The 16340-nt window shown below is 33.1% G+C and overlaps 3 protein-coding genes across 5 annotated transcripts; 1 reads left to right on the top strand and 2 right to left on the bottom strand.

The window, feature by feature from the left end:
- Positions 1 to 112: 112 nt before the first annotated feature.
- On the top strand, positions 113 to 1674 carry LOC123010218 (tRNA (guanine-N(7)-)-methyltransferase). Its single transcript, XM_044406928.1, has 4 exons — positions 113 to 266; positions 312 to 597; positions 645 to 860; positions 909 to 1674. Exons 1-4 carry the CDS (start codon positions 178 to 180, stop codon positions 1032 to 1034), a joined length of 717 nt encoding a protein of 238 aa, XP_044262863.1. The 5' UTR covers positions 113 to 177; the 3' UTR covers positions 1035 to 1674.
- Positions 820 to 11046, bottom strand: LOC123010203. Of its 2 annotated transcripts, XM_044406915.1 has the most exons (15): positions 10883 to 11046; positions 10350 to 10838; positions 9829 to 10303; positions 9617 to 9782; positions 9291 to 9569; positions 9014 to 9248; positions 5748 to 6080; positions 5619 to 5695; positions 5302 to 5572; positions 4845 to 5252; positions 1977 to 2227; positions 1671 to 1929; positions 1316 to 1623; positions 1046 to 1273; positions 820 to 993 (listed from the first exon to the last, which is right to left on the bottom strand). In XM_044406915.1, the coding sequence occupies exons 1-15, from the start codon at positions 10994 to 10996 to the stop codon at positions 990 to 992; spliced, it is 3897 nt and encodes a 1298-aa protein (XP_044262850.1). In that variant the 5' UTR covers positions 10997 to 11046; the 3' UTR covers positions 820 to 989. The 2 variants fall into 2 exon arrangements, with proteins under 2 accessions (XP_044262850.1, XP_044262842.1); XM_044406907.1 differs by having other exon boundaries at positions 820 to 1273.
- Positions 11047 to 13860: 2814 nt separating this feature from the next.
- On the bottom strand, positions 13861 to 15825 carry LOC123011878 (leucine-rich repeat-containing protein 70-like). 2 transcript variants are annotated; one of them, XM_044409577.1, is made up of 2 exons: positions 15587 to 15825; positions 13861 to 15344 (listed from the first exon to the last, which is right to left on the bottom strand). In XM_044409577.1, exon 2 carries the CDS (start codon positions 15338 to 15340, stop codon positions 13940 to 13942), a length of 1401 nt encoding a protein of 466 aa, XP_044265512.1. In that variant the 5' UTR covers positions 15341 to 15344; positions 15587 to 15825; the 3' UTR covers positions 13861 to 13939. The 2 variants fall into 2 exon arrangements, with proteins under 2 accessions (XP_044265512.1, XP_044265521.1); XM_044409586.1 differs by lacking the exon at positions 15587 to 15825 and adding an exon at positions 15398 to 15577.
- Positions 15826 to 16340: the final 515 nt, after the last annotated feature.

The following is a 16340-nucleotide window of genomic DNA, read 5'->3' as shown; positions in this document are numbered from 1 at the left end:
AATTTTTCTAAAGACATAAGAAGTAACAATTCGTGTTAGATTTATTTTAACTTTTCTCACAATATGACGTTACTAGCTTTAGACAACTTTATCACCTGTCACATGTCATAAAATGTAAACATAACCTAAGAAATATAACGTGTCAAAGGATAGTTTTTATTAATTTTAACACAAAAAATGACTACGGAACCAATTGCCTTGCCACAGAAGCGGTATTACAGACAGCGGGCCCATTCTAACCCCATCGCCGATCATTGTTTTGACTAGTAAATATCAACTTTGTTTTACATTGTTTCTACATTGGTTTGTAGCCCCCGAACCCCCGATGACATGGACTGGTCTTCATATTACCCCGAGGCTAATCCAGTAGTTGAGTTTGCTGACATTGGTTGCGGCTATGGGGGCTTACTAATCACCCTGTCACCACTTTTCCCAAAAACGCTCATGTTAGGGATGGAAATCCGGGTGAAAGTGTCCGACTATGTGATGGATAGGATAGCCGCGTTAAGGTCACAAAATCCGGGTCAATATCAAAATATAGCATGTTTGAGGAGTAATGCCATGAAATATTTGCCTAATTACTTCAAAAAAGGCCAAGTACAGGATTCAAACACTTTAACGTTTTCATTTACACTCATTTTCAGTTAAAGAAAATGTTTTTCTTGTACCCTGACCCACACTTTAAGAAATCTAAGCACAAATGGCGCATCATTAATCAATCTTTACTCGCCGAGTACGCCTTTGTTTTGGCAATAGGAGGGGTAGTTTACACCGTAACCGATGTTAAAGAACTCCACGAATGGATGAAACAACATTTCAATGAACATCCTTTATTTGAACAAATCCCTGATGAGGAACTGGTACACGAAACTACTCCCACTTTCATTTTTACAATTACTTGATTACAGAAACTTGATCCAGTGGTGGACAAACTCTTTGATAGCTCTGAAGAAGGCCAGAAAGTGACTCGAAACGAGGGCGACAAGTTCCTAGCTGTTTTTCGCCGAATTGAAGACCCATTTTGTCAAAAATAAATCATACAAACCTATCAGTTTTTCTCGCAAAAGGCCCCACATGAAACGTTGCCTCCAAACTATGCGTCACCGCTTCTTTGGAAATTTCGCCAATTTCCGACAATTTTGCTTGAGTGAAGAATTTTTTCGTCTCGTGTTGTTTGGCCTTTTCCTCGAGTTTAATTTGCGAGTACAGGGGGTTGGGTTCGTTTTTCATGATGTGTATTTTCTCGCGGAAATAGTCACAGAAGACAGCATCACTGGAGTCAGGTGTGAGAAGAAAAAAAATTAAAAATGGTTACCTGGCTAAATATTCGAGAACATTTTTTGTTAGTTCTTTCGCAATGAGTGGTTCGTCAATTTTACATTCTTCTTGGGTTATTTTTTCGATTGGCGGTCTAATTGGACGTTCTTTTTCTTCAGTTGCTTTGAAATATTCTTCTAAAAATTGATCGACGTCGATGGGGATTGTATCACAAGGTTTTTGCTTCATTTGGGATTCGAGGGAAAGACAAGTGTCGCGGTCCGAGTACCCAATAACGTTAATTGTTACCGGCAATGTAATATTAAAGAATTCGGGCATTGGTGGTAATTCAATGTCTTCAATTTCCTGTAATTAAATTACATAAAATTGTGATAATAATAAACAACAACAACTTTATTTTCATTTTCTTCAGTTTCACCCGATATTATGAATTCCTTGAGTGAACTTCTCCGTCTCTCATTTAATAACTTCGCAGATTCGTTGTACGACAATAACTGGTCGTAATCAACAAATTCACAAGAAAATAAAGGTTCAACACTGCAAGGTTCATTCAGGGATGAAATTTTTAGTATCACAGGTTGGGCTTCTTGAGGTTTCAAGAACCCGTCATTAGTTAACGCTTCCATTTTCACCAAACCATCGATTAAGCACCTGAAATAAAATTTCATTTTGTTTATTCCTCCTTAAACCACGATTACGTTTTCCATCGATACTGAATCCGATGATTTCGGTCCCGATTCCGAATGAAGAACAACCGTTGGGTGGAACTCGCCACCAAAAGTGGCTCCACCACTAGGCGATCCACCGACAAACTCACAACATTGTTGTACAACGGTTTTTGGGCCAAATTTGCAACATCTTTAAATTCGCATTGTTTTATTTGGTCCGTCCCGTAGCCTTCAATTTGCAGTGTCGCAGGCTGCGTCCCTAGCATCAGGGGCACTATAACCTGTCTTAAATTAGTTCAAGTTACGGAGAACTACATACTAGGAGACGAAACGAGATACAAAATTGCTCAATTTTTTGAACTCAAAAAAGTAGTACGTAAAAATGAGGGCGTTTTACCGTCTCAGTTTCAAATCGTTTTAAATTAATTTAAATTCAACCAATGTACTAATTGCTTAGAAAAGAATGAAAAAATGTTGAGCTTTACATTCTTAATAAGATGTGAAAAACGAACGGCAAAATTTTTGCACGAGAAATAAGAAAAAAAAAATTATAATTATAAATCTGTGCACCGTTTCATGTTTTTCAAAATGCTGCGAATATGATTGAAGATACAAGAAAAATGTAAGAAAGAAAGTTGTAGAGAATAAAATTTTCTAGTAAAAAGTTCGCGAGACCATACATCTATCTGCCAGAGGAACACTGAAAGCAATTTAAACCTAAACCGTTAAAGATAGAAATATAGTTTCGCGAACTTTTTTGTAGCAAATTTAGTCTAGTCAAATTATACAAATCGGTGGAAAAAAATCCTAGAGAGTTGGAATTTTTTTAAACGCTTTCTTTGCACTTGGGTAGACATATATATATCAAAAGTCCCCGTAGGTGGTGGGCGAGCTCGAGGAGGGGGAGGGAGTTAAAGATGTCTTTTTTTGGGTTTTTGCTTATATCTCGAAAACTATCACTCCTAGCGGTTTTTACCTTCTTATCAAAAGTAAATCTTACAAAATTTCCTACAAAAATGGTCCTTTGCATTTTTGTTATAAGGCTGACAAAAAACATCATTCAAAAAAATATGCTTTATCCGCATTTAAAATAGAATTAGTCTTTTAATTTGAAAAAAACTGATAGTAAATTGAAATAACTAGATCCAATACTTTATTAAAGGAGGGGGAAGTCACAAGGGTCTATGAACTCATCGTTTACATAAACGATAAATTACATAATTTATGCAGCATTTTCTATAGAAGTCTACTTATTTCTGCATCAAAATTTCCTACAAAAATGGTCCTATTCATTTTTGTCGTAGGACTGAAGTCCTACACATTTTATTAAAGTAGTAGGTATATGGTAAATATTTATATGTGTAGAGCGTTCCCCAACTAAGATGGTCTGCCTAAAAGGTGATTCGGGTGTAAACATTTAAGTAAACGGAGATATAAATAAAAATTTTAGGAGAAATAGAGAATCGATTTTAAATGGGGTGTAAACCTTCAAACAAAGATATAAACATAAAATTCTTTAGAGGTGTAAAAAGGCACTAAAATAAGATTTTTCGAAAATTAGTTTTAAGAGAATAAAACGGTGTAGACATTTAAAAGAATATAGAAACATAAAAATTGCGAAATATGGTCCTCAGAGGGTGTAGAAGTGCACTTAATATTGTACTGAAGAAAACTGTAATTAGGTTTTCAATGTTTCAATGAAAGACGAAAATGCACGATATGAGGACGACTCGGAAGACTTCATAGACTCTCTAGTGAAGTGTTTGATCCAATAAATTCAATTTACTGTCAGTTTTTTGAAATCACAAGATTAATTCTGTTTTAAATGCGGATAAAGCACATTTTTTTAAATGATGTATTTTGTCAGCCCTATAACTCGCTTACGGTTATTGCTACAAGAAAATGCAAGGGACCATTTTTGTAGAAAATTTTGTAGGCTTTAATTTTGGTAAGAAGGTAAAAACCGATGAGAATAATCGTTTCCGAGAAATCTGCAAAAAACCTTTAACCCCCTTCCCCTCCTCGAGCTCGGCCCCCATCTTCGGGGACTTTTGATATATGTCTACCCAAGTGTAAAGAAAGCGTTAAAAAAAATCCAACTCTCTAGGATTTTTTTCCATCGATCGCCCTATTTTTGTCTTGGCTAATTGGCTAATTTAGTTCTCTACAATTTTGTTTCTAACACTTTTTTTGTATCTTTAACCGTATTTGCAGGATTCTCAAAAATATTGGGCGGAACGCAAACTGATAATTGTTTATAATTTATTTTTAATACTGTTTTCGATATTTTAAAAAGGGTGCGAAGACGGTTGAAGATACAAAAAAGTGTAGGGAACAAAGTTGTAGAGAATTATATTTTCTACGAAAAAGTCCGCGAGATCATATCTCTATCTTCAACCGTTTAGGTTTAAATTTTTTTTTTCTCTTGACCACCGGTAAAAATGACACGTACTCATCACTTGAGCGTCTTTGAACGTCTTTAAGACCTAAACCATTGAAGATAGAGATATCTCCTGCGGACTTTTTTTTTGAAAATTTTATTCTCTACAACTTTCTTTTTGTACCTTTAACCGTATTCGCAGCATTTTCAAAAGTATGAGACGGGGCGCAAATTGCTGTTTGAAATTTTTTTAAATATAGTTTTCAATAAAATGTTTGCATTACCTTTATTTCTTATTATTGATAATTTAATGCTCTATCTGTCTATATTTTTTTTTTGCGTTTTGCTCACCTTTAAATACACCCATTTTTTTATTTCATTTCTTTTAAAACTTAAACGGGAAAGGAATCTGGCCTCACTAACGGAACTATCGAGAACGAAGACGTTTAGTTTTACATCGTGTCATATCCTAGTCTTTGGGTATCCGTAGTTCAAGTTAATTAAAAAAAAAAACGTACTTTGTAACACTTGACTTCAATCGGCCAAAACTTGAACAAAAGTGGTGCCCGACTTCGCGCTTTGATAAAACCTAGCGAGGTGAGGGATTTTAAAACGGGAAAGCCGTCTTGATTGCACAATTTTACGATTTCAAGATCGTCCAGCTTGTAGGGCACAGCTTCGGCCGTGTTGTTGTACAGCCAGAAGGCCAACACGGGGGCTTCCCTCAACCCGATGTAAACAAAGCCCAAATCTAGCTTGTAATCCAACTTGTAAACTGATAAAACGTACGAATCAGGCGCAATACTGTTGACTAAAATGTTGAAGATGATTGTCCTCTCATTGGTCATTTCGAGGATGTAGGAGAGCATGTTTTGGTCAGGGAGGGTGTGTTTGATTTTGAGGATGAGGCGTTGAGCGGAATTGGCCTAAAATACAGTCACAACTCACGAAATAATTTAAACAAAAATGAATTACTGGCATAAAAGGATTGGTCAATTCTAGGGAGAATAGATCTTTGTGGGGGCAATCGTAGACTTTAATTCTGAAAGTGAGACTCTCATCGGATTGTTTTTGTTCACAATCGCACACTTTTCGTCTTTTTAAAGCCACTCTCATATCGGCATTTGACACATTTTTTATGACAAAGACTAAGTAGAAGAGTTTTTGGGAAATTTCACAGTCGGGGACACACAAATCGACTCGCGATATTTCCCCTTGATTTGTTTCCTTTAATGCAGCATTGATCCTGAAAAATAAGTGTAAAATGAAAGTTTAAATAACGCGAAATTTACTCGTCTATTTTCAAGAAACACCACAAGTCGCTGTTACTAAACAAGCCACCTAAATTGTGTTCCAGCAAATCAGTGATCTGTAATAAAATAGCCATTTGAAAGTGATTTTGTTTATGATTTAATAGTCACTTGGAGAGTGGCACAGATGCAGTCGTATTCAATCCGGAAAATGCTTTTGGTTCCCTCATTAATGACATTTTCTGAAAATTCGTTGAGGCGGTTTGTATACCCAATGTGTAGACTCCGTTTCCCCAAATTATTCAAAGTGAATTGGACATTGACCAAGAGTTTTTCACGAGAGCCGCATCTCCCATAAGCCGGATACAAAACAACGTCTTTCAAATCATGATCATGGCATAATTTGAAATTTATGTTAGAGTATCCGAAATTGAAAATGTGGAAGCAAGTCGTGATTGTCTTCCCGTATTCGATTTGGCCGCATTTAAAAACGCTCGGGAAAGCCTAAAATACACCAATTTTCGCTTAATTGTCCCCCAGAAAAAAAAAACATTAAATTTTAAACCTCTCAAATAAAATTACATAGGCAAAAAGTTTGAAGCACTAATCTTGAATGTTGAAACTGCTGCATATTTTAATATAAGTGGAAAATAAATAAAATTGTTATAAATAAAAAGTATATAAAAAAAAATATTGTTTTCTTTGAACCCTACTCTAGTTTTTCATGATCATGAGTTAATAATAGAAAAACGTAATTCTCAACAATTAAAATCTCAAATATTCTATGGATGAAGATCTAGAAACAAAAAAAATAATAAAACGATAATTACATAAAATCCTTGATACCTTGCAAGATCAAGCGATAGTTGTTAAAACCTTGAAAAAGTTATACATTATAGTAGAAAGAGCAGAATTAATATCTTGAAACAAAATGTACTTTTTTTAATTGTAATAGTTTTTCAACATATTAGTTTTGATAACTTTAGTGAACTGTTGTGATTTATAAAATTCAAAATTCTGAGAAGAAAAAACTTGAAATAAAAAGAAAAAAAATAGCGTTTTTATGCTTTATGCTAGTTTACGAAAAAGTTTAATATTTCAACAATGCGAACTTCCAATCCAATTTTGCTAAATTTTAACACTGAATTCATTCTAAATTAATGTATTTTATAAAAATAATTGCTTAAAATCCAAATGAAGCAATTTGTGCTATTTCCAATCGATTTGGCTCAATTTTAAGCCTAAAAACAACCTAAATCAATGTATTTTAACAAAATAAATGTTTATAAGGAAGTAACAGTTTTCTGTCTAAATAAAGCAATTTGAGCTATTTCCAATCCAATTTTGCTTAATTTTATTACAGAAATCATTCAAAATCAATGTATTTTATAAAAATAATTGCTTTAATCCCAATTTTACGCTGAAATAAAACAATTTGTGCTATTTTCAATCGATTTGGCTCAATTTTAAGCCGAAAATCATCCTGAACAAAGTTTTTCAACTAAATAAATGCTTAAATAAGACTTTTCTTCCTAAATAAAGCAATTTAGCTACTTCCAATTTTAACACTGGAATCATTAAATAAGTACTTATCAGAAAAGTTTACAAGAAAATTTAATATTTCAACAATGCTAAGGAAATATTTAAAAAATTGCTATAAGCTGTTAAATAAAATTGCAAACTTCAAGCACTAATTTTGAATGTTGAATATTATTATTTAAAGCTTCATATCTTAATGTTAGTGTAAAATAAACAAAATCATTATAAATAAAATTAATGTATAATAAAAATTTTATTGTTTTCTGTAAGCCCTATACTCTAGTTTTCAGTGAATTAAAAATAGAAAAATGTAAATTCTCTAAAATGAAACAATATCAAATAATCTATAGATCAAGATTTTGAAACAAAAAAAAACAGAAATTATATAAAATCCTTGATATCTAGTGTTCCAAGATCAAGCGATAGTTGTTAGGAACTTGAAAAATGTGTAGAATCTCAAGTTGAAAAGAACAGAATTAAGAAACAAAAAGCAGAGTATATTATAATACATATTCTTCAAATTCTTAGTTTTCTGAACTGTTTTGGATATACAAAGTTGAAAATTCTGATAAAAAACTTGAAATAAAGAGGAAAAAATTAGCGTGTTATTGAATTGGTCATTTGTAATTTTAGCAGTTTTTCATTTATTTTACTTTAGCAGTTTTTGTTGATAAAATTATAATCTGAAAAAGGTTTACGAGAAAAGTTTCATATTATTAAAAATTAAATATTAAAAACTGTTACAAGCTGTCAAATAAATAAATATCAAATGAGGAAAATTTAAAGCACTACTTTTGAATCTTGAATATTATTTAGTACTTCACATCTTGATGTTTATGAAAAAAATAAATAAAATTGTTATGAATGAAATTAGTGTAGGTATAGCAAAAATTTTTAAACCCTACTATAGTGTTAATTATGAATTATAAATTTACAAATAGAAAAACGTAAATTCTCAAAAACTAGCAATCTCAAAAATTCAAAAATAAAATATGAATCAAGATCTTGAAACATACAAAAAAAAAACAAAACAAAAAGTACATAAAATTTTTAAAACCCTGAGAAATGTGTATGTATATAGAATCTCAAGCAGAAAGAAACATAATTAATCTTGAAAAAAATTGAGTTAAACGTAAAATTATTCTTGAAATTTTAATAGTTTTTCAACATCTTAGTTTGTTTAAAATTCATAACATCTAATTCTCCAAAATCAAACGATGGTGGTTATAAAAACTTGAAAATTAAAATTTAAACTTGAGAAAAGGTTACGGTTTCAAAAAAAATCAGATTTGGCGTCACAGTGCTTCATGTTTCAACAATTCTACCAAAATATTAAGCTGTAAAATAAAATTACAACTGCCGAAACTTTGAACCACTAATCTATGAATTATAGATATTATTTAGTGGTTCACGTCCAAATAATAATAACAAAAAAAGATATTATTGTTTTCTTAAAATATTTTAATGAAATATTTGAAACACAAATTATCGGATTTGAATTTTATTTAATACTTTGCTGCTTCTTGTCTCAGTATTAGCGGATTCATAATAAAAAAAAGTCTTTTTTTTCTCATATAACTCATTATTTTACGTGACAGTTTGAAACATATTTTTAATGTTTCAAAACATGAGCACCAACTAAACTCTGAGAAAAGTGAGTTTCAAATTGCTTCATTCAAATGACGATAAAAAATTTTTTTTCTTGTAAAAATATTTTAGCGGAACATTTACCAATTGTTGGATTTGGATTTTATTTAGTACTTTAAAGCTTCTTATCTCAAACTCATAGGTATTAAAAGAATCTTCTCGTTTTCTAACACAACATCAATTTTGATAATTTTATTTGACAGTTTATTTTTTTTATGTTTTTAGAATTCCCGACCTCCCCAAACACTTACACACAGCTCGGAATAAACCACTTCTACGAAAACCGTGACAGGCACATCCACAGGTTCCCCAATTAGCACACTTTCCTTGTACATGCACTGAATTCGACAATTCACCGAAAAATTGCTTTCCCCAATTTGACTTAAATCGGATTGGTACCAACAAGTGAGAAAAATCTCCTCGTTGGGGGCCAACACTCCTCGGGGGGTCACGACCCCAAAATACTCAGAAGTCAAAAATTCATACCTGAAACCAATTTGAAAAACTCTCTCAAGTGCTCATATTTACTGGATGTGACACGAGGAGACATTCGCGAGGGGGACATAAATACTGGTCTGGGTTCCAGGCTGCATTGGCTCGAATTTGATACAGTTTTCGTACCCCACAACGAGTCTCGGAACGTCAGTTTGGGCTTTGACGTAAATGGGGCTCGAGCTTTCGCGCCCGTTGAGTTCGATATTCCATTTTTCGATGTATGAAGTTGGTTCAGTGGAATTGCTTTCGAGTTGGACTACAATAATTTGAAATGTTCGGACTAGACCAACCATTGGCTTCATTATGAAATTCCTGAAAGATTTTTACAACACTTCGGAAAATTTCTGAAAATTTCGAACGTTTTGCGTGGGGGTAGGAGTTTGAAAAGGACAGGCAAATGGCCATGGGCTTCTATCATAAATGTTGTCCAAGAGGGGAGATTTGGGAGACATAACGGGAGAATAACGTTGTTTGGGATTATGGAAATTGAGGGTATCCATGCTTGTTTTCCCGGAAAACTGTGTCCTAAGAAAACACTCAAAAATTTTTCCAAAAATTTTGAAATATATACCAATAAAACGTAGAGATACAGGGATGGGGACGTTTATGGTAAGCGGGTTGTCCTCCTCTGTGGGGGTCCACGTGACAAAGCCGTTGATTATGGCCGATGATAGTCTACACTTGACACTTGGGTGAAATCTACACTCATACAAAGCGGACATTTTCCCCGGAATTTCTAGTTTTTCCGGGTAAATTCGAAACAGTTCAGTTTTCTCCCACTCGACTTCCACTTGAGTTTCCATATGGTTTGTGAAACTTGTCGTCAAGGTTTGACACGAACTTTCTGGTAACATTCGTCCAAAATCGAGATAATTAACAGTGAAAGAAACCGGTGGTGGGACATATTTAAGAGTTACACTGTCGCTTAAATATCCTGCAAAACTCACAGTTTCCTCGTAGGGTAGTTGGTAGTACCTGAGAGGTGACTGAGTTAGGTCATAATCGGTGTTTGAATAAATCCCAAATAAGTTGATCAAAATCGGTTCCTAATAATTTGTGATGAAATTAGTTGAAATTTTTCAACACTCTTACATGGTACAGGATGAGACATGCGAGTTGTCGCGAGTAAAATCGGTGATTTTGGGGTGAAAATCTCACTTCTATGTAGACATGTTCTTGGGGTTGGATCACCCCTTCGACTGGCTCCACTGCAAAAACCCCCTGTTCGTGTCTAATACAGTCGAACTGGAACCTTGCACAACATTCCGAACTATTACTAAGAGTGAAAATTTGTTTCACAATTTTTTGTTTGGGTGTTTTCAGTAAGTTTAAGTTTCTAATGGAAGTGGTGACCAAAGGGCCTGAACATTCCCCTCTTAAGCACAGACGATAGAAATTTTGTCGACTGTCGTTGACTGTGAAATAATCGTAGTTTTTCGTTCCAGGGATGTTGGGGGAATAACTGATTTTTAGAACCAATTCTCGGCCGGGGTCAAGCTTCGTTTCGTATTTATTGGCATCAAAGACGTGGTAAATGGGACTGATGCGAGTGTTTCTGGTTACAAGGTACGAGACAACTTCCTGGAAAATGAGGGTGAGAGGAAGTGGGTTGGGGTTTGGGTTACATTGTATTGGTTCCTGATGTGGTAGGGCTTTACAACAGTGGTGCCGACTGGAACCACGCCGAAATAAATGTCGTAGTTGATGTAATTGCAACGAGCTGGAACTTGGCCACTCATTTTTACGCTAACTTGACGGATTCAAATTTGATTTAAAATCAACAATGACAAGAAAATGTGACATTTTGAAAAATACAGAATGAATAATGCAAAAACAAAACTCTATTTGTCAAATAAAAAATCCTCTTTTTGCTTAGAAAATTAAGAATGTCCTAATTATCTTAACTCTTGAAAACAAAGATCTATTCTTGAAAGAAAAACCTTTAAAATCTTTTCTTCAGATTGGAGAAAATCAGAAACCAATAGATGGTACTAACCATCAATGTTTTCCCCATTTGAATAGTTTGCAGTTGATGTGCCAGATGGCTCCTTTATTAATTTTAGAAAGTAATGCATCGAAATATAGACCTTCCCACATAGTTTTTTTTTTCAATAAGGTAGTATGAGGTACGGAGCAAAAATTACAAGTACCCATATTTACATTGACTTGTCAAACTGAGAAAAAACTGATATTGTCAAAATATGTTTTTCCCATTTGGATAGTTTCTAGCTTGACACCAGAACCAGAGGTCAGCTACTTTGCTTATTGTCTCCTATACTTAAAAATGTAAAAAAGTGAGGAGTGAGGTTATGTTTCACTTTTTGATGCTTTTTGCAGAATCACTTCTATTCACTTCTATTTCCTCGTCGACACTTTATATTGTATTTGTAAGCACGAAGGATAGGTAAAACACTAATATTGCTATTTCTATTTTAAGATTAATTAAGGTTTTATTTCCTAATCAAGTCCTACAGCAGGTACAACGAAATTAAAGATGCAAATTCGCTGTCACAATTTAGCCATATTACTCACTGTTAATACAATCGTAATAATAGTCACAAGAGGGCACATACATAACAATTTCATTAAAAATTGTAATTCCCCTAATGAATGAAGGCAAATCTGAGTTACCAATTTCGAAACATTTTTGAATGAAACTAAAGTCTAAAGTGATTGGTTTCTCCATGGTTACTTACATTTAATGATGGCCGACCTTAAACGAACCAATCACATCGTTGCATTAATTTTTGAATGAATCCAAAAATCTAAAGTGATTGGTTTTTACATTAAAATGATGGCCGACCTTAAAATGCCCAGTCACAATGCTTACAAATTTTACAACAATCTTTACGTTAAAATCGAAATTAAAAAAGCTTGAAAGAAAAATTGGGGTATTTTTTTTAATAGTGTACCTAGTGTAACTTAGACTTTGAAATAAAAACTTTTACCTACCTTCTTTAAAACTTCAAAAAAATCTTATGAATTAAGATCTTGAAACAAAAAAAAAACAAAATTACGTAAAATCTTAAGTTTTTCCAGATCAAGCGATATGCAAATGGACAAAAATTAAAGTGAATTGAAAAAATTGCTTGAAGATTAAGGGTTTAAACTTTCTTCAACACTAAAGAACTTAAGACATTATGTTCTGAGAAGCAACTTCAAATAGTTCAAATACATACAGGGTGCACCAGAATTCGCGCCCCAGAGAAAAATGCCATATAAGGTAAGATACCAGGAACATGGAAAAAATGTTAAAAAAATTCTATCTATAAAAATTTCGAAGTAATGAGGGTTTAAAGTTTGCACTTTGACTCTGTTTATTTCTGTTGGAAAAATAATTTTCCAAGTTTTTTTGCTATAGGCTATTAAAAGAGGAAACAAAGAAGCTGTATCCTAAATTGTAACTCTGTTCAATGTTATTTGTGGCTTCTATTGGCAAAACTTTTGTCCCTTTACTAAATAATTGTAAAAAAAACATTTACAAGATCATCAGTTTCCTTAAATAGATATAAAAAAATGTCAAATGTCAAAAATAGATTTCAAAATTTTTTGACAGATAGAATTTTTTAAACATTTTTTTCATGTTCCTGGTATCTGACCTTACTTGAAAATTTTCTCTGGGGCGCGAGTTCTGGCGCATTACAAGAAAAAAATCTTCAAACGGTAAAGAAAAATTCTAGATACGAGTCTTCTTTAAACCCTATTTCGATTAAGATCTTGTAACAAAAACTCAATTAACCCCTATTTTAGTTTTTCAAGCTCTAATAGTAATTTACGGAAAATAAAAAAATATAGAAAAGAAAAAAACCTTATGAATAAGATCTTGAAACAAAAAATCCATAACTACGTAAAATCTTTAGATCTTGCGATATGCTATCTTAACAAATAAATTGTTTGAGGGTTAAAGGAATTACACTTTTGTGAACAGTTGAGAACTTAAGAAATTATGTTATAAGAAGCAACTTCAAAAATTATGAGGAAAATTCTTGACATAATAAACATCAGTTTGTCATTATTTGTCTTTTTTAGACTCTATTATCTATTGTGATCAAGTTTTAATAGAAAACAAAATTGAATTCCCTCAAAAAAATGTGAGAATCATAAAGTACTTAAAGTAAAATCTTGAAACAAAGAGTCAAGACTGTATTATTGTGACAAATGTATCCTTTTGAAATCTAACTCAGTTTTTTAAGATCTCAATTTTAAAAACTTTAATCTCATGCGAGAAAAAATCGTGAACCAAAATATGTATGTACAAGAATTTGTCGTTTTTTAATCGTCCTTTTGTAACCTTAGGAATTTTCTATTATTTCACTATTCAAAAATAAAATATTTAGAACTTGAAAACAAAGTTTTCAATGGCTCCATAAAAACAGGGACAATTTATTGCAAAAAAGAATACAAAAATAGTTGCTTTTCTATTGAAAATGTTTACAAATCTCCTCAAACTTCACATTAACTGTGTTTCAAAAATGTTTTTTCTTTTAGTTTCAGTTGTTTTCGACTACCTACCTGTTTTATTGTTGTTTTTTCTATGTAAACTCTTTTTTTCTCTGTTCTGTGAATCTGAACCAGTAGTACGTAATTCAAAATAAAAATAAAAAACGTGTCGTAAATATTTTATTTACAAATAAAGCTTTGACAACATGAGGTAGCTGGTAGTTAAAACCTAACAGTGTAATTTACATAAATATTAACATTTGGATATTAACTAAAATTAAAATCACACTAATCCTAGCGCAAGTCCCCACCTCCGCAACAAAATCCGCCTCAAAATCTTCTCCACTATCCTCCTCTTTGTGATCAATCATCACCTCACAGGAAGATTCTTCAAGAAGGTGCTTATTTTTCTCCGGGTTGCAATCAAAGCTCATACACAAACTAACATTTTGTTCTTGAAAAAACTGCTGCATATTAATCAACAGCTCGCAATTCCAGCTATTATTATAAATAAAAACGTCCCGAATGTTTGGCATCTTGTTATACAACAGTTTGTAATTTAAAACGGTCAGATTATTATCATTTATTCCCAAACTGTACAAGGAATTTAGCGGATCTAGTTTGACGTCGATACTGAGATTTGAAAGGCGATTCTGCTCCAACCAAAGCGTTTCCAATTTTTTCAAACTCTCGACGTAACTCAAATCGAAATGTTTGAAATCGTTGTTGATCAAATCCAAATTTTGGAGATTGTCTAAGCCGACAAAACCGTAACGTTTAACGGTTCTTAGTCGATTGTTCCCCAGATGTAAATGTTTGAGATTTGTCAGGCCGTTAAACGCACTAGTTTGGATTTCGACAAGACTGTTGCGTCTCAGTTGCAAGTCCACCAAGTTATTTAAAGGCTTGAAATTGTATTGTGTCAGAAAGTTAATGCTGTTGTTGTTCAAATAAAGTGCGTTTAAATTACTCAAATTTGCAAACGCGAACGAATCGATCGAAATAATGCTATTGTGCTCCAAATACAGCAACAAAAGATTCGGTAAATACTTGAAAACATAACCTTCCAACCTCTCAAGGCGATTATTACTGAGATACAAGTGTCGCAAATTCGACAACCCCTTAAAAGCATCGGGTTGGATGTAGTAAATATTATTATGATTCAAGTTCAACAAATCCAAATTTGTCAACTTGTGGAACATTTTGTTTGTTAAAATCCTAAGACTATTGTGACTTAAATCGACTTGTGTCACTCTAGTCAAATTCGTGAAAGATTCAGGGTCCAAATCAGTGACTGAATTGTTACGCAAATTAATAACTTTCAAGAATTTTAATTTATTAAACGCGCGGCCTTTTATTGCAAATATTTGAGACGAAATTAAATATAAATAATTAATGCTATTTTTGGTGAAATTAAACGTGCTACTATCTACAGTATTCAAGGTACAGTTCTCACAAGTAAACCAATGGGTTTTGCTAAGGATAAAATCGTTATTTTTCAAAAGAGAAGTGGTAGCGTTGTGACAAATTAGTTCTTCTCCTCCTAAGGAACTCGTCTTTTTCCGGCAAGATTTTGACGAGTCCAAACTGAACGTTATTCTAAAAATGATAATACTGGTCATGGCGAAGATCCATTTACCCATTGTACTGCAAGAAAAAGCGTATGGTGAGTTGCCTACGTCCTATTGTAATTTCATTACCAAAACGGGTTTGGTAATAAGACGAAAAAGTCTACGTAGTATGACACCCAAGGGCTACACACTGGATTTTTCACGAAATTTTCATTATGCCAAATAAATCACAAAGGAGGTTTTTAACATTGGTTGAAACTTGAAATGCAACAATTCGAAAAACTTGTGTGAAGCGTCCTTAATTGGTAGAGTACTTACGTTAGGAACTTGAAATTTGTACTGTGGCTGCAGAAGAGTTAAACAATCACATTATTTGGGTTTGGTTTTGCTCACTGGATTAAAACCGGGACATTTTTGGTGAAATTCACACACACAATAACTTATTAATGCAACTGTGCAGTTACCGTTTCAAAACTCCGGTTCGCTGTGTCCGTGGGTCTGTGGTAAAAATCCAGCAAGGCCAAGTCTCATGCTTCGCTGTGAACCGCATCAAAGAGAAATTCACTCCTTTTTTCTCCTCTAGATGGGAAAATTGACAATTTTCACACAATTTATGGTTGCATGAGCGCGTACTCGTGTCATGTCATTAAGAATGTGGAAGTATAAAAATAAATCAAAGCTCGGGATGGAACAATAACTAGTCAAGGAATAATTTAAACGTAACGATTTAAAGATGGTTTCAGGTTTCAACCCTTCCAGGAAAAATTAAGCCGGGATAATCTGTTGTCCTAAAGAAATTTATTTACTCGTTAATCCCAGAACATCCTAATTGAGTCTTTCAAGGTTTGTTAGCCAGAATCCTAATTATGATTGCTACTTTTTCTTGATTACCCATTTGTCGTTGACAAATTTAGAAATTTGCACAAATTTTTAAATGCTAATGTGGTAGTCACAAATTGGCGGAATTAGTTTTGTAAACACGCTTCACCTTGTTCGACAAACTATTAATTGTTTTAATATGTTGAATGATAGCATCAAAATTTGGTTATCGTGTATTGTACAAATGTAATAA

The sequence above is a fragment of the Tribolium madens genome, unplaced genomic scaffold (assembly GCF_015345945.1).
Source record: "Tribolium madens isolate multiple individuals breed KSU strain unplaced genomic scaffold, Tmad_KSU_1.1 Scaffold_19;HRSCAF=116;Tcas5.2_LG9, whole genome shotgun sequence".
Lineage (NCBI taxonomy): Eukaryota > Metazoa > Arthropoda > Insecta > Coleoptera > Tenebrionidae > Tribolium > Tribolium madens.
Note: the sequence above shows the minus strand (reverse complement) of the source record. Positions and strands in the feature narration are given on the sequence as shown.

Bases quoted from the DNA above. Each gene is read 5' to 3' on its own strand.
- LOC123011878 (XM_044409577.1), bottom strand. From the start codon at position 15,340: ATGGGTAAATGGATCTTCGCCATGACCAGTATTATCATTTTTAGAATA.
- LOC123010218 (XM_044406928.1), top strand. From the start codon at position 178: ATGACTACGGAACCAATTGCCTTGCCACAGAAGCGGTATTACAGACAG. The intron at 598-644 runs GTACAGGATTCA...ACTCATTTTCAG, and splicing joins ATTACTTCAAAAAAGGCCAA to TTAAAGAAAATGTTTTTCTT. The intron at 861-908 runs GTACACGAAACT...ACTTGATTACAG, and splicing joins AAATCCCTGATGAGGAACTG to AAACTTGATCCAGTGGTGGA.
- LOC123010203 (XM_044406907.1), bottom strand. From the start codon at position 10,996: ATGAGTGGCCAAGTTCCAGCTCGTTGCAATTACATCAACTACGACATT. The intron at 10,839-10,882 runs GTAACCCAAACC...CTCATTTTCCAG, and splicing joins ACATCAGGAACCAATACAAT to GAAGTTGTCTCGTACCTTGT. The intron at 1,624-1,670 runs GTTGTTGTTGTT...ATTTAATTACAG, and splicing joins CTGAAGAAAATGAAAATAAA to GAAATTGAAGACATTGAATT.